Source organism: Sebastes fasciatus, chromosome 24, assembly GCF_043250625.1.
Source record: "Sebastes fasciatus isolate fSebFas1 chromosome 24, fSebFas1.pri, whole genome shotgun sequence".
NCBI classification, from domain to species: Eukaryota; Metazoa; Chordata; class Actinopteri; order Perciformes; family Sebastidae; genus Sebastes; species Sebastes fasciatus.
The window spans coordinates 4,270,682-4,298,164 of record NC_133818.1 but is presented as its reverse complement, the minus strand read 5'-3'; the positions used below and the strand labels follow the sequence as shown (position 1 = coordinate 4,298,164).

The following is a 27,483-nucleotide window of genomic DNA, read 5'->3' as shown; positions in this document are numbered from 1 at the left end:
TTTTAATGTTTTTATAACTGTTTTAATTATTTCTTGAATGTTTCTGTAAAGCACTTTGAATTGCCCTGTTGTTGAAATGTGCTATACAAATAAAGCTGCCTTGCCTTGCCTTGCCTATATTAGTGTGTTTTTGTCACATTTTCAACTATTATCTTTTTATTCTTTAATTCTCAAAATTCCCAGCTGGAGTATGCTGTCTTAAACGCTCCACTAGAGGACAGTGTGCAACAAGAAACACCAGTTTTTAACTGTACACTTTGAGACTTGATTAATCACATTTTTAACCCAATAAAAACTATTTTTTAAACTTATTTTTGCTTAATAAAAATCTTCTGAAGAAACAGGGAACAAATACACGTTACACGCCAGATTATTCAAGTAAGAGTGACCATGTTTTTAATATCTTAAACATCTGTGCAACATTGTTCAAAATGTTACATCACTGCATGACCTGTAATGTTTCACAATATTTACAAAAAAAATGCTGCTTACATCAAACCATTAAAAAAAGTCCAAACAATCTCAAAATAATGGACTCTGACAAACTATCCCTAGCCCACATTAATGCAAAAAAAGAAAAGAGCAATCAAGTGCACATCATACTTCACGCAAGTCTATTTTTTGTAAAGTATATATTAGTGAGAAAATATATACTTAATTACAAGTTGAAAAATAAAATACTGACGATGAAAGGGTGGAGATGGAGGAGGAAGAAATGAGATTCAAAGAGCAGAAAAAATAAAATTCACACTCACACCTCAACACACACACAATCACAGGCGGGAGGAGGAAAAAAATAGACTGCACAGACCATCTCAAACACAAAAAATGCTTTGAACTCTTGACCACAAATAACATGAAACTGATATAACAGATCCATAACACATGGGTTCCCAACATGAGACCGGGTTCCTGCATGTCATTGCACAAAAAACAGGGGAGGAAGGGGGAAGAGGCAGAATGAACTTTACCGAAAGAGCTCATGTGTTCTCGACACCTAACGTCACATTTTGAAAACGGTTCCTCGCCACAGATTACAGTAAAAACTCTGAGGTTCTTTAAAGTGTGCACACTGAGAAAAATAGACATTTTGAAAAGGTTTTTAAGTAGATTTTAACACAGCGTTGCCATCAAATCTTTTGGAAATTGCGTCCTCAAACAGGATGCACCAACGTGTTTGGATGATCTGATAACAATTGCTGATATTTATCTTTAAATACTGATATTTTTTAGGCTTTGTTGCTACAATTTTTTCAAAAATGTCCTTGCATTCTTCAGTGTGTACACTTAAAAAAATGATCTCTTTAGAAAATACAGTACAACTTAAAAGTGTGTACACATGAACAAAATAAGAAATGTTGAAATTGTTTGCTTGGCTGCAATTCATAGTTTGACTTTTAGGCTCCTCGTTTAGGATATAAATCTTAAGCACAGAGAGGAGAAGTTACGCCCCCTCCGTTCAAACATCATGGGACCTTATTTCTGAAAAATATGACGGTAATCAATGACGAGACACAAATATGTTTTTGAATTACATCATGAATCACACATACACATCATTTTGCAAATCAAGAAAGTCTCAGTTTGTTGTAAACGGGATCAAAAATATATTTGTCTCTCGCCGAAATAAGGTCCCATGGTGGACTTCGCTTCTATATTTGTGGGATTCATCGCCACAAATCCCAATTTGGGGGTTATAAAACCAAAAGTTGTGGATATGTTTCAGTCGTAGTGTTTTCATGTTGTAGTGTATTATTTGGTTTTAAGGTGAGAAACATTTTTAGTTGAATTCCTTGCGAGATATTAAATCAAACTAAATGAGATTTGAGCCTGGGCGTAACAGCTGTGTGTTAAATGTAAAAAGGTAAAGCTACAAATAAATTACTACTTCATGGCTCTTAGGTTAGGACGTCTGAAAACGAAACATTTTGAGCACGTCAGAGGAGATGTTGAACAAAACAATCAGAGATGCAGTGTTTCTAAGCGGTTGATCTTTGCCATCGATTGGTATATTGCACTTGATAAATCTGGAGGAGCAGCTGAGTGTGTGTTGATCCAGAGTTCCCAATACTGTCGATTTTAAGACTGATCAAGTGATGATTTGTTAGCTAGTAGTGTTAAAACTGCATTTATCACCAACATAAACGCACGCCGTCTGCCTTTTCACAATGTGCATATTCATAAATAGTATGGTCTCGGAGGCAGACGTTATTCTTCCTTTAACTGACTTGAAATCCATCCGATCTGTAACAAAAAGCCTCGCTGTTAAAGAGAAACGTGTTATCTGTAACGCTCACTTCTTAAATCAAAAGAGAACATAACCTTTGTAATGAATACATGATATTCACTGTTAAAAAAAACAACATACATATACACATATAAGGCTTGAGTTCTCAACTCTTGGTAGTATTATTGCCATCTAGCATATTTGTAAAGCTTAAAATAAATATGGAGTACTGTACATAAATAATTTACATCAATAAGCAAAACAAAAATATAACACAAGGCCCCTAAATGCTTCCACTTGCTGTTGAGTTAGTGTTCCTGTTGATACTCTAGACTGGAGGTTGGTTACTCTACCTAAAGCTATAGTTGTGGCAAAAAACGACTACAGTCATGGAAAATAAAAATCACTGTACAAACGAGCACGAGAACGTAATCACAACAACCAAATGACAGAATTCATCAATGCAGCCTGTGATTCCTGGTTGTACATGAAGGACAAATCCACCCAAAGACACTCGTAGTGGTGATTTCATGTTGCATTCAGGATCGCTCCTAGCCAGGTAGCCATTGAGTTGGGCTGCAACTGATGATTATTTTCATTATCAATTAACCTGCTAATTGATATTCTTTTCTGTTTCAAAGCTGGAGTGAAGATACTGGTATTATCTGAAACTAGAAAAAACCTAATGAATCCATCGGTACAAACCATGTCATACTAGCTTGTCGGGAAGGAGGTCAAATAATGCTCTGAAATTGCGCCAAATTTTGGCGAGGAAAAACTGTCATGGTCATTTTCAAAGGGGTCCCTTGACCTCTGTACTCCAGATGTGTGAATGAAAATGGGTTCTATGGGTACCCACGAGTCTCCCCTTTACAGACATGCCCACTTTATGATCAAATTGTTTCCTACAGGACAAAATTCTTCATGGACCTCTTCATTTTGCTCTCAAAGTTCACCAGATTGATGCATTTAAATTTAAAATGTAGGCGAGAAAATGTTCTTTCTAAATGCATAATGTTTCCAAAGTCAACGAGTAACCGTGTTAAATAATCATGATTATTATTTTTGCCATAATCAAGCAGCCCCAGTACTAGCTTACGTGAGCACATGTCATATTTTGTTTTACGAGAGAAAAACACATTAGATTTTGATTTAAAAATACAAAGAATTAGATTTTGTAATGTGTTTTAGGTGCACAATATGACCGAGGATGTGATCAAAAATGGTTAAAAGGGCATTTTTCATTTAATTATTTCACAGTTTTTGCTTTAAATATGACAAATGGTTATCAAAATTGTTGCAGCACTATCATCTATCCCAAAAATGTAAATTAATTCAACACTTTTTTTGCAAAACTCCTGAAATGCAACAAACGAAAAATGACACTTAACATAAAAGTGTCTGAGGGTGGATTTTCCCTTCTAAAAAAACGGCAGGTAACCAACTTTCTTTCGTCTGCCAGTTACAATAATGGTAAACCCAGAAATAAATCACCTGCCAACCAGACTTTTTTAGCACAAAACTGGATCTGTAAATATGATTTTCCTGTTTGAGTGACCGGTGGAGCAGATGTAGATTCACCAACACGTCCCACCCTGCTGAGGGAACATTGAACACTTTCAGCTGGTAAAGTTCATTCTGTTTTATCGTTTTTTTCCCAATACAAATGAACACTTAACTGGTGTGAAGTGACGTTCGTAATGGAGAACTCATATACTCATGCCTGTTCCACTGCTGTTCCCTTACAAAACCAAAAACAGCACGTCTTACAGTTCAGATCATATAAAAGCTTTAGGCTGTATTCTTATTTATCCTATGCATGCGGCCGTATGCAACCGCACTTCTGAATATAAACCAAGACATTGGTACACTTCTGCTTTGTTTTTGTACAATAAAAGATAAAATGTGCATTAGGTATGCTTGTACATGACATTGTACAATATTTACATACAATTCTTAATAGCGTGAAATTTCAGGATTATCTATATACATATTGAAAATGTATCAGAAATATTTGGACTGTCTATTTTTCTTAAATATGTAAGGTAATGCTTGTAGCTTTTTTTTTGTTTGTTTTACTATCTTATACTAGAAAAAAATAGTTAATTCAGTGAGCTGTAGACAAATCGCAACCAATGTTTTTCTCTACTTTTTCTTTTTTTCTTCTCTACAGTTAAAACTGTATCGGTGATTGGATTTTCCAGCACCTTCTGTGGTCAGTCATTAAGTCAAGTTGATGTCATGGAACAAGGATGTACCACTCGGAGTCCATGTGTAGCACCTGTTAGAGAGCTCAGATCGCATCAAGGCTGAACGGACGACGTCTCCGAAAGGCTTTGAGGACGTTCTTGGGCCGACACATTCAATGTTATCTGGATATCTTCCTCCTCTTAGGCTTGGGGAGCTTCCCCTGACGATCCCTCGACGGGATCTGAGGGCAGACAGACACAAACATCGTCGGTGGAGGAAAAACAAAATGAACAAAACTTCATGTGGAGATCAAGAAAGGTGTAAACACTCACTGTGCCCGACATCTTATCCAGCTCACTCATGGCCTCGTGGATAGCAGCTTCCAGGTGATTATTCAGTTTCCCCGGTCTGCTGATCATTTACATTGTTTAATGTTATTAAGGCAATAATATGATGAAGACAGAAACCATGTTAACACCTCATTCAGTTTCAAATCTTCATTATTTACTGAAGCAACAACACGGTGTGTCGATTTACTTACTTCAGGCCTCTTTTGGCGGCTCGGTCAAGTGCCTCCAAGTCGTGAGTTAGTGTTTTTAGCTTCTCTGGCTCCACCTGGACGGAGATAAGACAAAACATCTGAGTACATTCAAGCGTGTTTGGTAGCAGATTGTCCCACCAAACTCCAGAAAATGATGGTGAATTTGTTGTACTATCTACCAGCCAGCATTAGTAGGACTTCTATTCTGAACTTCTGATTTGGCTGCATTTTCTGCATGTTTTCTTCTCACTTTTCAGTGTTTCCTTCTGTGGAAAACTTGGTTACTGTCAAATAAAACTTATTCTGTCATCTTTCTTTCTGGCTATCATCTCATCTGACACTGTAAAAAGTTGGTTTGTAAAGTAACGACAGGTGATCACAGACGTGTTCCTCACCTTGGCCTGCTCCCGTAGCTGCATAGCAGCGCTGTGCACTTGTTCGTCCCCGGCCAGCTTGGCGGGCCAAGGCGGGAAGCCCTTCAGCTGGCCCCAGACCAGCTCTCCCATGTTGAAGGTCCTGGACCGGTAGTGGAGCAGCTCCGAGGACGGAGAGTCCGGTTGCCGCAGGTCCTCCTCGCTGCTTAGGCTCTTTGTGTCCGAGGGGCTGGGCGCCATACCGTTGAAGTGGCCGTTGTAGTGGCTGTAGTCTTTGGCTGTGGCCAGAGGGCCCTCCAGGCTGGTGGAGGAGCTGGGCGACTGGTCGTCCCCCGTCAGCTCCTGCCGTGGAGGGCCCAGGACGTCTCCGTAACACCGGGTGTTGAAGTGGGAGGTGGCGCCGTTGATGTGGACGCAGCGCTCCACCGTCTGCTCCAGGCGCTCTTTGTAGTTAGCAGGTGTCCGGTTGCAGTTGTTGAAGCGATAGGCGTCATCGAGGAAGGCCTTATCGTGCGACATGACGAGCCCGTGGTCGTTGGACCCCTCGGTGGGGCAGGGTGGGGCGGGGGCCAGGCTGGCGGGTCGCTCCATGCAGGGACTACTCCTCACTTGGGTGGAGCACTCCAGAAACTCCTCGCCACCCCAGGCGCTGTTGTTGCTGTGAGCATCGAAGCCTCCTCCGTGCTCGCCGTCCCACTGCCCCCTGGGAGTCCCACGGCCAGGAGAGCGGAAGTAGTCGTTGGCCTCGGGCCTGTCTGGAGTGCTCTTCCCTGGATCCATGTTCTTCTGACCGCGACCCGACCTCACCTGCCTCGGCCTGGCTTGTTGCGGTAACGCCTCCTCCTCCTGGTGCCTGTGCAGGACTGTGCTGACCGCTTGGGGGAGGTTGACCGGCTCCCCTATCGAGGCAGTGAAGGCACTCATGGCGCTGAGGGCGGGCACCGGGCTCGCCTGTGTGGTCCCGCTCACTGTGGTGGTTATGGTAACGTGCATGCCCTTGCTGGCGGCGTCCACCACGGCTCTGTAGATGGCGTCCACCGACTCCGGGCCTCCCCTGTCACCGCCAGGTGTTCCCGCTGGAAGCCCGTCTCCCTGGGGCTGCTGCCCCTCCCTGAACTGTGGGTGAGACAACATCCCCGGCTGTGGACACAACAGCAAGGTCACAACATGGTGACAAATGTTTTTATGAAATGCTATAGAGATCAAAATATATCCTCCTACCTGGTAGTTCTGGTAGAGGCAGGCCATGGCGTTGTTGCTGTCTGAGTAGGGTGGGTTATCAGAGAAGTGCTGCTGCCCCTGGTAGGCTGGGTGGGAGGCCACGCCCTGCTGCATGCCCTGGTGGACCTGCTGCTGGTACATCTGACCTCCGCCGGCGTTGACGTGTGGCTGCAGGCCGCCCATACCACAGCCAAGGGATGAGGGGTTTCCTGCAAAACCATTGGGACAATAAAAGTCAAAATGGACAGGAGCACAGCAATGATATCATCCCTTTGTGCTTGAAAAGTATGCTTCCAATGACTTGCATCCAGTGTTTCTCACAGGACAATTATTTTATTGACCTTTCGCTAAGCCTCGCCCCCCGCTGCTACTCCGTCAACGCCGTCAGAGCTACCATGGCGCCCACACTGACACTAACTGCACACACTATTTTTTGGAAAAACGAGAAAGCAGTATATGTCCTTCTAACGTTTCGGGGTAACAAGTTTCACTATTACACAACGTTTAACCATGACTAGCTCCACAAAACCAGCCTGAAAATAAATCAAATCTGAGGAGATTGCATGAGGTCAGAGCTGGCCGATGCTACGCTATGATTGGCCAGTCTGCGTTTGAGGGGCAGGACTTAACAATTACTTTCCCAACTTGATATTATCACACATCAATGCACAAACTTTGCAAATACCCTGCATTATCCACTGCATTTCCATTTTTCATCTTTCTTTATAAATACCAAAATACCAGAAACATCTTGTTGTGAGGAAGCAGATCTATTTGAGTGGGCGGCACAAATAAATTCAATACACAGGAAACCAGGAGAATGAATGGCAAAACTGGGCAAGACTTTAGGAATAAAAGAAAAAGTTGCATATTAACAATCTGTTGCACTAACAGATGGACGCGCTGCGTGGTCCAGACAGACCAGTTAGCAAAGCGTTCAAGGACAGAGCATGAACAAAATATATCAAGGCCACAGATGTATCAATGAATGAAGAGAAAGCCCGGCAGCAATGTTACGCAGACAAAGCCGGAGCAAATACAGAATCTCCGAGGCCTAGCGCCGTGTTTTGTGTGTGTGTGTGCGAGGACGACTGGAGCAGCTGGTGCGATGCTACGTAGCTGAAGGGCAGCTGTGTGTGTTCTCCATTTTTTTCTCTCCTCTTTTCTTTCTTCCCCTCTCCAACGCTGAGAGCCACGACTCGGCCAACCCCCTCCCCCGTCCTCCCCACATCCTCCGCTACCGCTATGATATAGTGACGGCTGTTGCCGGGGGAGGTTGCCATGGGAACCGAGTGATGATTGGTGGTGCTGTCCACTGCCAGGAAGCTTGTTGGGGGAGTGGATGAGGGGGGGTTACGAGGGTCGGTGGTGTGATTTTATTCTGCTGGGGGATGGGGGGGGCGGTCAGCTGGGTGGCAGGAGGTCTGGGGGGGTTTACAATGAACTTTGGAGTATTTGTTGATGGCATGAGTGGAGAGGGGGGGTTCAAAGCTCGCTAGCTGTCTAGAAACAGATGGCTAGAGGCTAATGCTAAAAAGCCACTTTCAAAGAGCTTTCAGTGCTCTTAAGATCTCTAACATGTTATCCAAATTAGCTTCAAGTACGGGGAAATCAACGCAGCTACTCAGAGGCATAACATCTGCCATTTGGTGACAGAATATTCTTTTATACCAGAGCCTGGGAGTGCTTGTGTGCTTTTACCACCATGGCCCCCTAAACAGTGGGGGCTGAGGTGAGCCAATTCACTGTATTCACCGTATCTGTGACATTTCTTTGTTTGTTTAAAAAAACACTGATGAGTTTTGGACCGTTAGGGGCTAGAGTTTTTTCCGATCTGGTGTACGAGCTGAACCAGGATTTGTCATGACATTATGACACCTTCTGGCAAATTAAAGATGCTAAATTTGATATCCAGAGCAGCAATATAGCAGCAAACAACTATTATATATATATATATGCAACGTAAAGATATAGAGGAGTATTGTCTACCTGAGCAGAGATGACTGCACTGCTCTCATAGAGCGGTTACAGCTGATAACGCTGTTGCGGAAGTGTAGCACCCACCCTCTGGTTCGCCCTCAAGTTAACACTGCTAACTCTGTCAGTACTGATGCCGTTGTTTTCACTGTAAGCGTTGTTAGCTACGAGCCGCCAGCTCAGCCGTCACCATGTTGAGAGCCGTGCAACAGCAACAGAAACGCTCCCAATCTCACATTTAGCATCTCCAAAAAGTAGCCTACATCAGCAACCTGTGCCCATGCCGTCATGGCGCCAAGTCCAACTTGTATTGCATTAGTAATAAGCAATATGAAAACGTGATTAACATAATGCTTACAACCGGACTAACGGAGCCACTAGTGTCTGACAGGTCGTGCGCAATTTAGTGCCAAGCCAAGGCCGGCAACTAGAGTTGGGTCGATTTCCGGCTTCTGGCAAATTAAAAAGGAGCCAACATCAGCAACCTGTGCCGACAGCGTCACGGCGCACAATCCAAGGTGTTTTGCATTAGTAACGTGATTAAAATAATATTATGTTTGTTTTAGGGTTGTCAATCAATTAAAATATTTAATCGCATGATTGTCCATAGTTAATCATGATTAATCTCAAATGAATTGCACATTTTTAATCCGTTCAAAATGTACCTTAGAGGGAGATTTGTCAGGTATTTAATACTCTTATCAACATGGGAGTGGGCAAATATGCTACTTTATGCAAATGTATGTATATATTTATTATTGTAAATCAATTAACAACACAAAACAATGACAGATATTGATCCAGAAACCCTCACAGGTACTGCATTTAGCATAAAACAATATGCTCCAATCATAACATGGCAAACTGCAGCCCAACAGGCAACAACAGCTGTCAGTGTGTCAGTGTGCTGACTTGACTATGACTTGCCCCAAACTGCATGTGATTATCATAAAGTGGGCATGTCTGTAAAGGGGAGACTCGTGGGTACCCATAGAACCCATTTAGATTCACACATCTGGAGGTCAGAGGTCAAGGGACCCCTTTGAAAATGGACATGCCAGTTTTTCCTTGCCAAAATTTAGCAATGGGTTCTTTGGGTTTTGTCGTTTCACATGATACCAGTATCTTCACTCTAGCTTGCCTCTAGCCCGCTACACCCTAAAAATAAGTTGCGTTAATGCGTTAAAGAAATTAGTGGCGTTGAAACTAATTTGCGTTAACGCGTTATTATCGCTTTAACTTTGACAGCCCTTATTAGAGGCACACATATAAAAACAGACACAAGCAACAGGAGGAGGCAACAGGTTGCCTCTGTTCTTCTTCAGTGTTAAACTCCATATGGTGTTGAGTCAGACGTTCAATTATAATGCGAAATATAGCGTTGCCATGGCTGTGTTTACAAACAGCTTCAGCCATGTCAAGCTTTCTTTCATTCTTCAATATGAAGTCCAAATTAAGGCCACGGCGTCACATCCAGTCATGTTCTACCTCCTGACCTTCAGGACCACCTGAATTTCGCCGACTTGACTTGGTAGAAACACAGAATAACGGGACACCTGGTGATGAGAACAGGTGGCCTGCAGCAGACCTCGATGGTATCTCCATTATAAACCATATGAGGACACACGGACGCTCATTGAATACATAAACTCATAGTCCAGCAGGAGAGGAAAAAAACAAGATCTAGTCCTTTCAGTGCTTTCAATGTGAGTACACACACACACAAAAAACATACAGTCACACACAAAGTCATTCATATGCGCACAAATAAACACACACACTGTAATACACAAGTAGACATTCAAACACACACACAAGCCTAAACCCTCATCAAAGGCTCCACTCTGGTCCCTATTCAGGGTCTATCGTTACTATAGCGACCAGCTAGCTGCGAGAAGCTCTTTAGAGCGCCCTATCTGGCCTGCTTCCCTTAAAGCGTGATCCAGATCCCATTTCCATCTTCTTACACCATTGACTGATGCTAGCATACAAATAAAACAAAGAGAAACACTGGCTGACTGACAATTAGCCGAGCCTCCAAAGATGAGGGGCCTGCTCATTAGCTCGGAGATACTGGAGGAGCCCGACTGTCTCGGCTCGAGGCCTATCACCTCCTAAATCCTTTGGTTTCAGTTCGCTCATAACCATAGGAACCACATCTTCATCCAGCTTATCACGAGGAAGAGATCAACACCGTCCTCCAGCCAGAGGGAGGTCAGCTTGGACTGTGGCTGCCTTAGTTAGTGAACGGTCAGTCACCAAACCATTATTCTTTTTAGGATTTTTATAAATGGAAGTAGTGGGATTATTTAAGTAATCACTGAGAATATAAATCTAGAGCTGCAACGATTAATCAATTAATTGTCAACAATTAAATTAAATCACCAACTATTTTGATAATTGAAAAAAACGCCAGGATGGTTTATTTGTTTAGTATTATTTCTAATTTATGTTGCTACTCTGGTTTCTGCCTTTATTTTCTCAGTAATGGATAACGTACAGTGAGCCAGTCTTTGTTGTGAAATAAACCCAGTCAGGGCGATGCGGCATCCGAAGCAAATCAATTAAGTCTTACATTGCCCTGTCTGGGTTTATTTCACAACAATGACCCACTATCTGTACATTATCCCGCTTATTACACGGCTACTTACGTAAGAAATCAATAATATGACACAATAACGGTCCTCCAGAGTCCGACATCAGAACTGCGCCCATAGCAACGATCAGTTATACATAGCAACGGTCTGCTATAAAGAAATAACAGACCGTAGAACGCTGTGATTGACTAATCAGAATGGAGTATTCAACAAGGCCATATTATGTTATTATAATATTTAAATGTTGAACAGCACATGTACATATTATGGGTAAACTATCGCATGAATCCGTATAAACTGTCTCACCTGTATCAGAGATGGTCTGTGTACAGCTCCCATCACCTCCATGAGGCATCACCACCATGCTAGTCCGCCCCATACTGTGAAGGAGGTTCTGCTGTGAGGGGTGAGGGCCGGGATGGGACAGCGGTGGGGGGTTAGCGTGGGGGCGCCCCAGCGGCATGCCATCAGGGCCCACTGGTCCACCTCCTGGCCCCATGGGCCCACAGTTACTCATGGAGGAGGCCTGCATCTGGGCTATCATGTCAGGGAACTGGCCTGTACGAGAGCCCAGATGGCCCCCAGAGGCGTCCATGTTCTGGCAGTGCTGCATGGCGTCTCCTGGACCCCGCAGCCTCTGTTGAGCTAGGAGGTTCTGCGGAGGGCCACCGGGGACCATACCTGTGCTGTCGTTGTAGTGCAGCTGTGCAGATCCTCCGGGGCTGAGACCCGGACGATGGCTGCTCCCGGCCAGGTTGTGGGAGCTCTGGCAGCTCATGGACTGGAGAAGCTGGGCCATGGAGGTGTTTGGGGGAAGGTTTCCAAGTCGGCCCACTTTCCGCAGCTGCTCAGTGGCGCTGGGCCCCGCCATGTGGGGTCCTCCCATGCCTCGTTTGTTAAGCATGTTGTAGACCATGTTGTTGCTGTTGTCGTGGTTTACAGCGGCGCTGCCCGATGACTGCTTCCGTTTGCGCATGGGGTCCCTCTGCTGGGCCATGAGCTTGTCTCTGAGAGCCGCCCGACCGCTCTGGCCCTCGGGAGTGTTGAGCAGCATGGTGGAGTTTGGCGGGAGCATTGAGTTTAAAGTGCTGTGTCCCTCCATGCCTCGAGGGCCGCTCATAGAGCCGGGGTGTCCGCCACCTCCTCCATTACCTCCACCACCAGCCCCAATACCACCACCACCACCACCACCACCAGTTATGCCAGCAGGGCTGTTGCCAGCAGCGCTGAGTTTATTTTGATTTGCTAGCTGTGCTTTGGCTGCGGCTGACAAGAGACTGCTGGCGGGGAAGGAAGCGGCGTTCTGTTGGTTGAGGATCTGGTTGAGGGGCATCCCCAGGAGTCCTGGGTGGCCCTTCTGGGAAGCGCTGGGGGTTGCCAGAGAAGAGGACGACGAGGAGGAAGAGGTGGGTGAGTACATGGGGTTGCTGTGCTGCTGCGTTCCAATCGAGTTCCCCATGCCGGGCAGCATCTGGGAGTCTTTGTACTGGTGGTGCGGGTCAGTTTTGTTGGTGGAGGGGCTGGAGGGCATGGCTGGCCTTGGGGATCCCATGGCAGACCTGGGGGAGCGAGGGGGGACCTTCATGTTGCCACATGGGGCCTGGTGCCCCGAGGGCATTGCAAAGTTCCCGTGGTCAGAGGAGGTGGAGGATGAGCGTGAGCGATGAGGGGAGGCCTCCATTCTGGCCAGGACAGGCCCCGCCATGTGGACAGGGGAGGTGACAGGGGAGGGGGACATGGAGGAAGCCGGACCACCCTGTTGAGTCCTTTGAACATGGCCGCCGTGCCCCATAGGCCCAGACTTCGATGTGGGTAAAGGTAAGTTGCTTGGCAAGGGAACGATGGCGGGAGGGGGGATGTTTACATTCATCATTTGTACCTGAGAGTGGATGTTAGGCTGGAAGCTGGAGGGGTTTGGGGCGTTGGTGGGGGGCTGGCCGACTTTGCTGGGGATGGGGTCCAGGATGCCTAATGGGTCTTTTTCGGAGGTCAACTGCCTTTTCTGAAGGGCACAGGATGGTGGTATGGATGGAGGCGGCGGTACGGAATGCACAGGGGGCTGTGTTTTATGGTGAAACGCTGCACGGGGCATATCCATACCAGGGGGGAAGTTCCCCCGAGGCATGTTCATGTTCATGACAGGGCTTTTGGCAGTGGCCGTGGGGGAGAGGGGCGTGCTAGTCCTCCCTGTCATGGCGCAAGATGGCTGGCCCGCAGGGGAGCCATGAAGCATTACACTGTGTGGGGAAAGAGGCGTCCTAGAGTTCCCATGGATGGAGGCTGAGCCAGGACTGCCGGCTCCTGGAAACCCACAAGGATTGGTCCTTGGAAAGCCGTCAGGGCTGCCCAGAGTGTCCGCGCTGGGAGACTGTGAGCCATCTCCATACAGCTTAATACTGGAGGGAGGTGGGCTCAGCATGCCTCCATACCCAACCCGGTAAGGGGATTTGGGGCCTGGTTCCCCACTGCCCATCCTCTGGGGCCTGGAGTACCCAGAGTAGAGCTCTGGATGCTGGACTCCACCTGTCTCCTGGGGTGGATACAGCCTCTGCTGCTGCTGTCCAGCTACCATCATCATCTTGAAAGGGCCGACAGCGTTGGGCAGGCCGTCGTGGGGTTTAGTCCTTATTGCTCGTTGAGACGTGGAATGCGCGGTGACCACAGATGATGTACCTTGAGGCCAAAAAAAGCACACTTGAGTTAAATCAATACCAACACCTTGGACAAAAAACATAAAAATGGCAAATTTGTTAATATCAGTGCTTAAATAAACTGCTTGACTTGAAAAAGATTTTGTGGACAAAACTACCAGACAAATTTCACCAACATTTGGCTGGTTGCTGGCGTTTCTTTCAGCAGAAACAAATACAAAGCTACTGCAGATAGGAGCACCAGCAACCAGTTTACCTCTGCATATATGTGTCTAAAGGCTGCCATCAAAAAAAACATTGCGTTGAAACAACTGGATTTACTTGTACCTCCTCCTGGACTGGTCAGCGTCAGAGGTGGGTGCGTTCCCATGCTCCTGTGCAGCGTGGCCACCGCCAGAAGCTTCCTCTTGTGAATGCAGAGTTTGGTGACGTCTTCATCTGCTTTCACATCCTCCGCTGTCCTCTGCTTGACCGCCGCCCCTGGGTCGAAGTTGAACACCTAGAGGAAGAAGACCGGGGATTTGAACATGTAAATTTTTTTTAATTATTTTGGTCACGCTCCTACAAGTCTTGCCATAACTTTAGGTTTCATTCTTTGCACCATTCTTTAAAAGGAGATTTCTACCTGGTAGTGGAAGGAGGAGCAAGATGGTCAAAAATTATACACAAAGATGTGTACGAGTACATTGCTTTGCTTCTGTGCGGACCACCATCTACTGTAGGTAATACACCGACTATGGATATGTACCTCATACAATCCCACTTAAAAAAAATCTGAACTATTTCTTTAACAGTACAGACTGTAATGTGAATAAACTGCTTTCTGTCGACAGAAGACAATTTAGGGGCACGTGGAAAAGGGGATGGAGGAAAATCTTTTAGGTTTGGGGGGGTTTACATCTGTTTTATTAAACATAAATAATAGAGCAGAGACCTCAACGTTTTCCCAGACGAGACGATATCAGCCTGATAATGTCCTGATCCGACAGACGTGGTGAGTTGGGGACAAATTTAGCTTCAAGAAGGATAATCGGTCGGATTACCCCGTGTAATGTGATACAGTGGATGCCTCACGACTCCCCGACATTTGTAGGTTGGACCTTCACAGAGATCAGTGGAGGTGGTCAGCTTGAATTTATTTCATACATGCTGAGCATATGAAAGGAGGTAGATTATGCTGCCGGCAGGTTTGAGAGGTTTCTCTGGACATTTTTTATACTCTTTTTTCCACCATGAAAACTGGTAACTGTTGGAATTCATTGTAAGTGACTTTAATTCAAGCTGACCACAGCCACTGCACTCCATGAAGGACAAAACTACAAACTTTTTACAGCCACCTTTCAAGCTGACAGGGTTACTTTTTGATACTCAAAAGACCATTTCAACAAGCATCACTTTAACAACAGCCTGTCAGAAGTTGTTTTCACCTTGGTTTGACTGGTGCGACACCGTTTCCTCCTCACAGACATGTTTACTTCATTCCTCTATCCCTTTCCTCCTTCCTAGCCGCCGTATCGAATGTCAAATAAGTGTCCTATCTTGAGGCGAAGACACGTCAAGAATTAAAATATCATGTAGTCTGAAGAGGCATTTAGCGAACACTCATTCTCAGTGACTTGCAGCAAATCTGTAATAAGTGGAAAAGTTCCTGATCACCCGTCACAACAGCTGCTCCAGTCAATTTTTACAAGCAATTACCAAAAGCAACAAACAGTTAGATGGCCTTTAATTCTTGCAAAATAAATTAACTGTTAAAATTAACAAACCTTAAAATCGTACGAGGCTCATGAAATGTTAAATATAATGTTTTCCCATTTGTGTTCACTTAGTACGATCAATTAAACATCTGGCATAGATGGAAATTAAAGCAAAGTGTACAGAAAATGACCGATTGGTTAAAACCCCAGCACAACCAAGCCTGTAATTATGGAGGACTGTCAAAAATAAATGAATAAATAAATGACTCAATAAATAAATAAATAAATAAATATGTAATTAAATGTAGCAAATATAATATTAAAAATAAATGTAGCCATGAATTAATTGATAAAATGTGACAAATTGATATTTGTTTTAATTTGCTTCTTTATTTATTTATCTTTGTATTAATTCCCTTATTTTTTTTACCCTTCTGTTTATTTATTTATGTATCTATTTTTTTATTAATCTTTGCATTCATTTTTACTTTTTGCATTTATTTTATTTCATATGCATAGTGAGGCAGAAATGCATAAAGAAATGTGCAAAGAAATTAAATTAAGTGCAAAAATAAATTTAAAAAAATGAATGAATAAATTAAAAATAAATGCAAAAATTAACAAATAAATACAAAAATGTATAAAAATAAATGCATGAATAAATAAAAAAGGAAAATCAAACAGAAGAGTCAATAAATAAGGTAATTAATAGAAAGATAAATAAATAAAGAAGCAAATTAAAACAGAAATATCAATTTATATCACATTTCTCAATTAATTAATGGCTACATTTAATTTTAATATCATTTTTGCTGCATTTAACTACATATTTATTTATCGAGTCATTTATTTATTTATTATTCATTTACTTTCGATTTTGGCAGGTTCCGTCCTCCATATCTAATGTCTTCACTGACTTTTACTTCTCCTCCAAGAGTAGCTAGAATTACCACCTCACAGTTGTATGCCTCCGCCAACCAGTCAAGTTGCAGTTCACATCCATGTCTGTCCAAAATGTCATCACTTCATTGTTTTATCCTACCCGTAACCTGGACGTACAACCAAATGCCTCCGGCCACGGCTAGGCATAAAAAAAGAGGGAATATACAAAAAAAACAAAAGATAAGTTTAGGTTTGATTGACTGTTTTTAATCTCCTTGTTTAGCTGTAATTTTTGGACAACAGCATTTTAATTTCATTTTCCGATTGGGACTTCCATCTTAATCTTTAATCAGGATATCTTCTGGAGTCCAGTGAAGAGGCAGCTGTAAAATCTGCGCCCGACCTGCTGTGTTTTAAATGAATCAGGACAAAAAATTACCTTGTGGAGGATGAGTGGGCACTCCAGGCCGCATTTGCAGGTTCCATCTGTCAGCAGGTAGGTCTTCACCTGCTCCAAGCTGGACAGCACCGAGCCACTGGGACTGCACACAGAAAACAACCATGTTAGGCTGATGGAGCTCCACAGCACAAATACTCCTCCTATCATATTATATGTTGCAGCATTGTATTGTTTAAAATGGGGTTTAGACTGAAGTTCTCAACAATATTTGGCATTTAACTGAACATCTGTGTGCATAAACATTACAAGAGTTTAGTTCTCCCACCACGATTTTATTCCTGACTCAGAGGATGAAAAGAAACCGTTGCACACTGAAATGCTCCATTGACAGACACGTTTAGCAGCTCCTTCAGGCAGGTTTTGCTGCAGGTTTTACAGGCTTGCAACCATGAAATCAAACCGTAAAATCCTCCCACTCCACAGTGGGATTCTTCTGTCCATATGAAGTAAAAACAATAATTGAAAGTAGGGCGATATATCGAATATACTCAATGTATTGCGGCTTGTTGACTATATCGCCAACATCGAGTATAAATATTAATTGTCATGTTTTTAAGCCTCCGGCACGAGACTCCTTCTCTTAGACACACTCTCCTGAGTGAGAGCAGGCAGCAGCTGAGGCATGCATGCAAATGTCTTCCTATTATTTGTGTATTTATTTATCTACATGGAGACACTTTTTTACTAGTAGGAGACAAACAAACATTATCAAAATAAACCAAACAATAATATACCACTTATGCTATTGTTGTGTTTTTTTTACCCAATTCATGCCTGTAAAACCAGGATTTATTGAAGGACTAAAAGTAGTCACAGCTGCAATAAAGCCACAAGAAATGAAAGGGAAAATCAGAAAAATACATCGTACCAATTAAAGAAGAACAGTATGTACTATTGGTTGATGCTATCAAACACTGATAAGTTGGCACTGAATCATCAACCACAGCTGCTGTGAAAATATCCCCTGTGAGGATCTACAGTTGCACATCCCTGCAGCAAACGCACACTTTAAATGTAAAAGAACATGAAGCAAATACAAGAGTGCGGCGGCGGTGACAGTATCAGGCCACGGTCACAGAAGTAGACAGGATTCTTTCCAACACCCAAAATAAACCTGACACCAGCCAACTGCTTTAGTTCATTGTGGCTGGTAAATACCCGCGCTGGTGTTCGTATGCTGGGAAGGACACCAACTTCCAGTCTTCATAACACGATGACTGGTGAGGGATCCAACCCATTAGTCAAAGCCTCGGTTGCACAAGATGACTGGATTTTGTAAACGAATGATTTCTTGAAGGAGGCGTTGTGAAATTTACCAGAATTTGGTGTTTCCCATCCAAGCGAACATGAGGGCTGCAGTTTACCTGTGTCGAGGGATCACTTATTGCAATGTTACCAGCAGCCTCCCAAAAAACAATAAGTTTAAGAGATTTCTACAGCGACTAGATGCCAAAAACGCTGCAGCTTCACTAGAGCAAGCTACATTCTCAACAAGTCACCGTGTTTCTGTTCACCTCCTGCTGAGCCAATCAATTAGAGATGAGTGGACAGTAAACGAACCTGCTGGGCGCTCAGACCTACAACAAAACCTGATGTTCACTATTGATATATTACATGATTTCTATAACTGAACCCATCTACTTATAGCCACATTATGCACAAGGGATGTCACGATACCAGAAATTTAGTTTTTCTTACCTTATGTATACGACCCCGCCACCGTGGTCCGGCTTGCGCTGCCAGCCAATGGGGACCTGGACAGGGAAGGCCTGCCTCTCATCTCCCGCCTCACAGTCCTTTCCGCCATTCATTGCTCCACTGGTTTTACGCTCGACACCTCAGAGGTATATATATCAGACATCAACCAGCGTCTTCGCAATGCACGTCATGTTCGTCTTCCAAAGCCGTGGTGGAGGAGGAGATGGGATGGTTGGGTAGAGCTGCAGGGTTATGCTTCAATGTTTGCTCTCAGGTAGAGCTGACGGGTGGGTGGTCGGGTAGGGTGAGGCGAGCTCACGGCAGACCCTACCCTTTCAGCTGCTTCATGGCTACGGCGCTGAATGGTGCGTGGACGTCCATTAATGCATCTTGTCATTCAGAGCCACCGACTCAGGAAGATGCTGGCTGAAAATGTTTGGATCTGTGCTTTCACAAGAAAGTCTTAATTTTTTACCATTTGTCTTTTGCCGCCCAGGATTCAGTCCCTCAGTCGGACAAGTAGAGTGTGTTCAACATATTGGTTCCCAAACGCAGATGGGTAGTGGTATTCCCATGGTTCCTGTGAGGCAGAACAGAAGAGGAATGAATTAATGGTCGATGCGATCCATTTGCTTTGCATGAGTAAATCTATAATTTAATCTGCTCTGGGAATGGAAGACATAAATGGCATAAAAGCCCCTTCAATTTCTGACACCAGTGTTTTCATTTACAACCAATTATGTCCATTGTCCTGTTGAAAGGAAAAATGCTAAATAATTGCTGGAAAAGATATTTTTAAATGTTTTAATACAATGACGGAGATACAAGTCAACTAAAACTAAATAAATGCAGAGGGCTGCGGCAAAAAAATGCAAGATTGTCCACCAAAGCCCGCCCGTTTAATTATTTCGGCATCCTTTTAATCTGTTTATTGCAATTAAATCACAGCAAAATCTGTATATTTATATTCATAAATTTGTATATGTTTTGGTGACCCAAAGTACAATGTTTTAGAATAAACTAAAAGATCAGCACCAGACCAGTCTTTATATCCAACACCAATTAAACAAAAACGTATTAATGGGCAAAAATACTGACCTGCTTCACATCATGATACAAATATTGCAGGTTTAAAGTCAAAATTGTTATGACCAATGTAGAGGTCAGACTTGTTGTCATTGTATCATCAAAATATGACGCTATGGATAGAAAACAAAAACGGCATTATTGTCAGTTTTCCCCGTCTCTCAGACAGTGCATTTCAAACAGTGGTAGAAGCCCCATCAAAGCTGGTAAATCTCTGTACGTGAGTGATGGCGCTCCATGCAAAGCCTCCTCTCAGCCGCCGGTGCTGCTGACTCATAACTGCCCTGTGAGCCGCTGAGACCGAACCCAGTGACACCACCACCACAGAGGAAGAGAGAGGGAGGTATACCCGTGGCACAGTAAAAATGAGGCAGCTGTTTATCTGGAAATACGCAGCAGCAGCAACAGACGCACCTCATCATCTCAGGAGAGGTGCGTAGTGTCCTATCAGAGATCGTTAAAATCTCATTTCCCAGAGCACCATGTTTAGAAAACGCAGAGAAAACCTTTATTTCTATTGTTGTGTTCACACTGGAGGAAAAAACATAATTTTTTCCAACAAGTGCTTCGTGCAGAGGACATCTCCGGCTGTGACGCATGTTTAACCTCTATTTTTAAGGTTTCACTTTGGTATTTTGGCTTTTTTTGTTTGTTCAAATCAGATGTGCAGCAAAAGTCCTGGACCAGATTCAAACCAGACATTTTGATTAAAAATTACATAGATGCCACAGCCAAATGTTTTCATCTTAACCTTTGGTAAAGCAAAAGCATCTAAATCTACCACCTTGCTAATGTGAAAGCACATATTTAAATCTCTCACCATTTTACTGCCCATCTCTCCCCACCATTTCCTGACTCTCTCAAGAAATACCACATCCAAATTACAGATGGTACCTGCTAATCTGTAACCTTTTACTGCAGGCTGATCTTTTTTAAGATTATGTTCTTGGCCTTTTCACATTTATTGTTCACAGCAACAAGAAGGAGACGCAGAGACAGCGAGGAAGGACAGAGAGGTGGTCGAACTCAGGGCATTGCGGGTACCAGAAATGCAAAGTGAATTCAATTATTAGAGCACTGGAAAGGTGGATTTTTTAAATGTATTAAAGAGTGACAACCTTGACTTTCTTGTGGTTGCTTAGCAGTTTAAAGCCATGAAAGTGGAGCAGCTTAAACTGTGTTTTAGTGGTGCGTTAACAGGTTACGACATAGCTGCGGTAGCTAGCATCCTCCTCAAAAATGTAACTGTCAGGGCTACAACGGCTACAGATATACCACGTGGGCGACACAAAACTGCGATTCATCAGCTTGGGTTTTCTCCTGCAAGTTGTTTATGCCGGTATAGATTGCTTGCATGAAGACAACGTTAAGGAAGTTGAGGAAAAACTGTCAGTTGTCTTCCTAGAAAAGACGTAGACACAGCAAAATACAAGTTGTCCTGATGTAACTCATGTTTATAAGCTTCATATTATAGCAAAGTGAATGAAAGAATGTCAGTTATTGTGGGTAATATAATTCAAACTAAGGCTGTCAATCGATTAAAGTATTTAATCGTGATAAATCGCATGACTGTCCATATTTAATCGTGATTAATCGCAAATTAATCACATTTTTTATCTGTTCAAAATGTACAATCATTTGAAGACGCTCTGCAATCACTGCAAGAATAAAAAAGGGAAATTGTGTCAACAAAAAGGAAAAAAAGCAGGAAATAAATATGGAAGTGGACCCTGAATTTAATCCTATATTGTCCTTAACGTGTGCTGTTGTTTTTCCATCAGAAATGATGTTGGGGAGGAATGTCCTCAATAAACGACAAGGATAGTAACATGAATCCTGACGTCACTGCAGAGTCACTGACGTCTGCAATTTGACTGCAAAAATAGTGCAAGTATCACACATTTTGTTGCATCTCGGAAGGTAAATCTTTAATAAGTATTTCCCTTTTTTTCCCCAACATAATGTTGAGGAAAAGATGCAGCACCATTGGAAACATATTTTGTGGGAAAGCTGCCTTGCATGTGATGGGAATCCTACAGAGTTTGGACTCAATCCAGCTGCAAACTTCATACAAGCAGTATGGACCAAGAGTTAATGCAGAAAAGGACATAAATAAAGCCAGCGGAGACGTACAGCAATGCAGTCCCAGAAAGAAAAAAATGTTTTAGATAAGAAATCTCATCAAAATGACAAGTGGAACTGCAGCCAAAGGTTCCTGAGTAACTGAATTTGCAGTCCATTAAGGATGGCAGCTTAAGTAAATGAAAATGTTCTCTCTCAATGTCTAAATTTTAAAGAATATGATCAGACAAAGTAGCATGTGTGCATCTCATTATCTTTCTCTCGTGTACTGGTAACATTAAAGTGGTTTGATATTTGTTATATTACAGTGAAATGAATGCATCCTCTTTATATTTTGTAGTGATCAAGGGAGCTTTAATTTGCCTGTAACAAAGGTCTTTTCAAACCACAATCTAATTGTCTTGACTCATCCTGACCAGGACACGAAAAAAACATTTGTATCTACGAGGTGGTACAGCAGCTGGTAAACTTTACCCGCCGCCAACTTGTGATTCACATGACATCTTTAAATGCTGTCTATAGGAGAACACGACAAAAGTTTACCATCATTTGGACTGTATGATTGTAGTAACACCTACTGCCAAATTAATAAAGCTATTTAGAAACAATAACGGTGAGAGGATAGTAGGGAAGCTTCAACGGTTGCCATGGTAATCTACCTCTACATCAGTATTCGAATGCTATGGTTTTTGGTTTTTTTACTATATAAAGTATGGAATAATAATGTATAAATCCCAAAATAGCCCATGAAATAAGGAATAATCCCACATTATTCATCTTCAACATTCATTATTATTAGTTTTTCTCAGACAGATATTACTGTTTGTTGTGTATAGAGCTGTGTGTGTGTGTACAGGCGCTATCCTAGGCATTGAAATGGGGGAGATGGCGACAGACAGACCGAAGAACGCCACGCCGCGAAGCTTCGAATACCTTCAAATATTTCTCACCGAAGCTTTCGGGACAGCCCTAGAGGATAGCCTTCAAAATAACCTGTAAAATCAGTCCAGTCTAACCTTAAAAGACGTAGATAAAAATATGTTGATACCCAGGGTCTGAAATTAGCACCCGCCACCCTCCAAATGTGGGTAAATTGTTGGCAGTGGCAGGTAAAATTGTCAGGTCATCCGCCACTTTGGCAGGCAGGGAAAATGCCACGGATGGGAATAGAGAACCGGTTCCCAGTTGTCCGATTTCTTGGCATATCATGCCTCCATGACTATCGATTCCTCTGTATTGATGCTTTCCGACAGTTACGCATGCAAAATGACGTAACGCATATCATACGCATGCTGTATCATGTTTTAATTTGTTTGGGAACAGAGCCATGGTAGAGAGAGAAAAACGCTCAACAGCGTGGCACTAATAAACCTGAGGGGATGTACGCCAATACATAATTAAAACTAATGTTAACAGTAGTGCAGCAGCGGCACTGAAACAGGGGAGATTAGCTGTAAAATCAGTCCAGTACAACCTTAAAAGACGTATACGTAGATAAAAACTAGGGCTGTCAAAGTTAACGTGATAATAACGCGTATATCTATAATAATAATATAATAACGTATATCTCCTTCCAACCTCTCTGAGTAATGAGCATCACTATTACACAACTTGTTAACCATGACTTGCTTGAATTCTACAAAACCAGCATGAATATGAAGAAAATCTGAAACAATTACTTGAGTGTTTAATCTCCCTTTAAGGTACATTTTGAACAGATGAAAAATATATTATATTTGAATCGATTGACAGTCCTAATAAAAATATGTTGACCCTAAATGTGCCTCACAGCTGTGCTGCCTTAATGTGATTTAAGGTCTGGTTAATTTGTCACACACTAAACACTACATATTTAGTTGCTGACACCAAGAATTTATTTCAGGCCTTTTATGATCAGATTTGTGCTCATTTTTTATTATTATTATCTGCCGAACAGAAAAAATACAAATTTGTGTTCAGCCACACAGGTAAATTATGAGTATAGCGGTATAGTATTACATGTCACCTTGAGCAGACAGTGTTTGGGAGGTGTGTCATGTAGTATGCTCTATATATGGTGGCGCAAATGTCCCTGACCACGTATGAGCATGCATCCCAGGAGCATTTTTTGGTGCATTTATATCTGCATTGGTGGATCTCTATAAATGCATTCAGTGCCAAGAGAGCAGGGTCTGTCACATGTTGTTTGTACTGCTCCCAGTAGACCACTTACACACCAAAAAACTGGCAATAACCTGATATTTTCAGGTGGAATTCAGACTACATTAAACCCATTAATTCTCCAACCTATAGCCTTTAAATTTTGCTCGGAGTTTGGCTAAATGCTATAGCTTTAGGTGGTAAATTAACCCATACTGTCCTGCAGCAGCAGCCTTCAAAAGTTGACAAGTTGGCTAGCTACATGACAAGACTTTTTCACCCAAACAACCCAGGGCATTTTTGGTGCATTTATATCTGCATTGGTGGATCTCTATAAATGCATTTAGTGCCAAGAGAGCAGGGTCTGTCATATGTTGTATGTTTAGTATAAACCTGAGCATTATAAAAAAGGACAAACTGTGCAACAGCAGAATGATCCAGCAGCTCTCAGTGAACCACAACACAGCCACCATCCCCTGCTCCTTTAGACTACATTAAACCCATTAATTCTCCAACCTATATAGCCTTTAAATCTTGCTCAGAGTTTGGCTAAATGCTATAGCTTTAGGTGGTAAATTAGCCATACTGTCCTGCAGCAGGGGATGTTGGAGAGATATGTCCTCAATAAACGACAAGGATAGTAACATGAATCCTGACGTCACTGCAGAGTCACTGATGTCTGCGATTTGACTGCAAAAATAGTGCGAGTATCACACATTTTGTGGCATCTGGGAAGGTAAATCTTTAATAAGTATTTCCCTTTTTTTCCCCAACATAACATTGAGGAAAAGATGCAGCACCATTGGAAACATATTTTGGGAGAAGGCTGCCTTGCATGTGATGGGAATCCTACAGAGTTTGGACTCAATCCAGCTGCAAACTTCATACAAGCAGTATGGACCAAGAGTTAATGCAGAAAAAGACATAAATAAAGCCAACGGAGACGTACAGCAATGCAGTCCCAGAAAGAAAGAAATGTTTTAGATAAGACATCTCATCAAAATGACAAGTGGAACTGCAGCCAAAGGTTCCTGAGTAACTGAATTTGCAGTCCTAAAGTAAGTAAATGAAAATGTTCTCTCTCAATGTCTAAATTTTAAAGAATATGATCAGACAAAGTAATTTGTGTGCATCTCATTATCTTTTCTCTCATGTCCTGGTATCATTAAAGTGGTTTGATATTTGTTATATTACAGTGAAATGAATGCATCCTCTTTATATTTTGTAGTGATCAAAAAGCCTTCAAAAGTTGACAAGTTGGCTTAGCTACATGACGAGACTTTTTCACCCCCAAAAAACTGGATTGCTTGTCTACATTTACCAAAGCAACCTGAGCTTAATTAGCTTTTTATCCAACTGTGCACAAGCTTTATTAACCTTTTAGCAACATGCACATGGTGTTAAATGTTGTGTGTTTAATCACAGAGCAGCTGCAAACTCCATCTTTATAAAGTGACCGTGCAAACAAGCGAAATCAAGTCTTTTTGATGCATTGGACACAGCAGGCCATTTATGATCAGATTTGTGCTCATTTTTTATTATTATCTGCTGAACAGAAAGAAATACAAATTTGTGTTCAGCCACATAGATACATTATGAGTATAGCAAAGCCATTATATGTCACCTTGAGCAGACAGTGTTTAGGAGGTGTGTCATGTAGTATGCTCTATATAAGGTGGCGCAAATGTCCCCTGACCACTTATGATCATGCATCCCAGGAGCATTTTTTGGTGCATTTATATCTGCATTGGTGGATCTCTAATAAAAGCATTTAGTGCCAAGAGAGCATGGTCTGTCATATGTTGTTTGTGTAATATAAACCTGAGCATTATAAAAAAGGACAAACTGTGCAACAGCAGAATGGTCCAGCAGCTCTCAGTGAACCACAACACATCCACCATCCCCTGCTCCTTCAGACTACATTAAACCCATTAATTCTCCAACCTAGAGCCTTTAAATCTTGCTTGGAGTTTGGCTAAATGCTGGTAAAAAAGGTGGTAAATTAGCCATACTGTCCTGCAGCTGCAGCCTTTAAAAGTTGACAAGTTGGCTGAGCTACATGACAAGACTTTTTCACCCCAAAAACCTGGATTGCTTGTGTACATTTACCAAAGCAACCTTAGCTTAATTAGCTTTTTAGCCAACTGTGGCAAGCTTTAATAACCTTTTAACAGCAAGCTTAAGGTGTTGAATGTTGTGTGTTTTAATCAAAGAGCAGCTATATATTATTATTATATAAAGTGACCGTGCAAACAAGAGAAATCAAGTCTTTTTTGATGCATTGGACCACAACACATCCACCCCTTGCTCTTTCAGACATTAATTCTCCAACATAGAGCCTTTAAATCTTGCACTGAGTTTGGCTTAATGCTGGTAAAAAAGGTGGTAAATTAACCCATACTGTCCTGCACCTGCAGCCTGCTACATGACAAGACTTTTTCACCCCAAAAACCTGGATTGCTTGTGTACATTTACCAAAGCAACCTTAGCTTAATTAGCTTTAAACCAACTGTGGCAAGCTTTATTAACCTTTTAACAACAAGATTAAGGTGTTAAATGTTGTGTGTTTTAATCACACAGCAGCTTAAACTCTTATAAACGTATAACACTTACAAAGAGACCGTGCAAACAAGAGAAATCAAGTCTTTTTTGATGCATCTGAGCTGGCTAGGTTAGCATGCTAGCAGGCTAGTTAGCATGCTAGCTTGTTGTAACGTTAATGAATTAGAGAGCTAGCTATGCTAAGCTAATAACGGTTTAGCATTTAATTGCCGAACTAGAACCGGTGTCGGTCACTTTAAGGACCCTTTATCTAGATGCAGACTTCATAAATGTCGAAGTAAAAAGCAGCTAGGCCTGAGTTATGTATTCGAGCCAAAGCAGGCCGAGCTAGGCCGAGCTAGCACGGTGTTAGCTTAGCATTAGCTTAGCATGCTAAGCTAATGCTAAGCTAACTAGCCGTTGCGTTTGCAGAGAAGAAGAAGAAGAGAGACGCTTTTCAGGCACTAATATACATATATTATCTTCATCAAATCTACCTGTAAACAGCCAGTAATGCTGGTGAATGCACCCCGGTGGTGAAACGGTGTTAATGTGCGTTAATAATAAAGAATATAAAGATATAAAGAAGAAACCTACCCATTATAGTTGTCTCTCTTCTCTCTGCTGGTGCTCCTACACTCACTGGGATCTGATGGGAATGATGGAGAGACGCACTGCGCATGCGCGGAGCAGGGAGCAGCCAGCAGCCAGCAGCCAGCAGCCAGCAGCCAGCAGCCAGCAGCCAGCAGCCAGCAGCCAGCAGCCAGCAGATGGAGAGAGGTGATGCACCCCTGAGCTCTCTGATATATACAGGGGATATGCATGGATAAAGTTGAGGATACAATTGTTAAATTAATGAGGAAACAACTGATTGCACAGATTTATTGTGTGCAATATTAATACACTGAATGTGAAATACATTTTCACGTGCAATATATCCTTGATGCAATATACACATCAAGTGCAACTACCTTTATTTACATTTTATTTATTACATCTACCCTACCTATTTTACCAGTGCAATTACCTCTGTTTACATTACATCTATTTTACCTATTTACCTAGTGTAACACTTCTGTTTATATTTATTTATTACATCTACTTAACCTGTTTTACTTGT

General features: G+C 42.5%; 1 protein-coding gene across 3 annotated transcripts; it reads right to left on the bottom strand.

The window, feature by feature from the left end:
- Window positions 1–370: 370 nt before the first annotated feature.
- Window positions 371–27,057, bottom strand: mbd5 (methyl-CpG binding domain protein 5). Of its 3 annotated transcripts, none has more exons than XM_074627666.1 (10): window positions 26,961–27,057; window positions 18,516–19,095; window positions 16,797–16,899; window positions 14,106–14,277; window positions 11,434–13,800; window positions 6,554–6,762; window positions 5,354–6,472; window positions 4,959–5,032; window positions 4,750–4,828; window positions 371–4,658 (listed from the first exon to the last, which is right to left on the bottom strand). In XM_074627666.1, exons 2-10 carry the CDS (start codon window positions 18,626–18,628, stop codon window positions 4,596–4,598), a joined length of 4,299 nt encoding a protein of 1,432 aa, XP_074483767.1. In that variant the 5' UTR covers window positions 18,629–19,095; window positions 26,961–27,057; the 3' UTR covers window positions 371–4,595. The 3 variants fall into 3 exon arrangements, 2 of the variants coding, with proteins under 2 accessions (XP_074483767.1, XP_074483768.1); XM_074627667.1 differs by having other exon boundaries at window positions 4,750–4,825; XR_012593047.1 differs by lacking the exons at window positions 371–4,658; window positions 4,750–4,828 and adding an exon at window positions 5,138–5,234.
- Between the last annotated feature and the right edge of the window lie 426 nt (window positions 27,058–27,483).

Coding starts and splice junctions, on each gene's coding strand:
- mbd5 (XM_074627666.1), bottom strand. CDS start 18,628: ATGAATGGCGGAAAGGACTGTGAGGCGGGAGATGAGAGGCAGGCCTTC. Junction 13,801..14,105: donor GCTGACCAGTCCAGGAGGAG/GTACAAGTAAAT, acceptor TTTGGCCTCAAG/GTACATCATCTGTGGTCACC. Junction 4,659..4,749: donor TGGATAAGATGTCGGGCACA/GTGAGTGTTTAC, acceptor GTCTGCCCTCAG/ATCCCGTCGAGGGATCGTCA.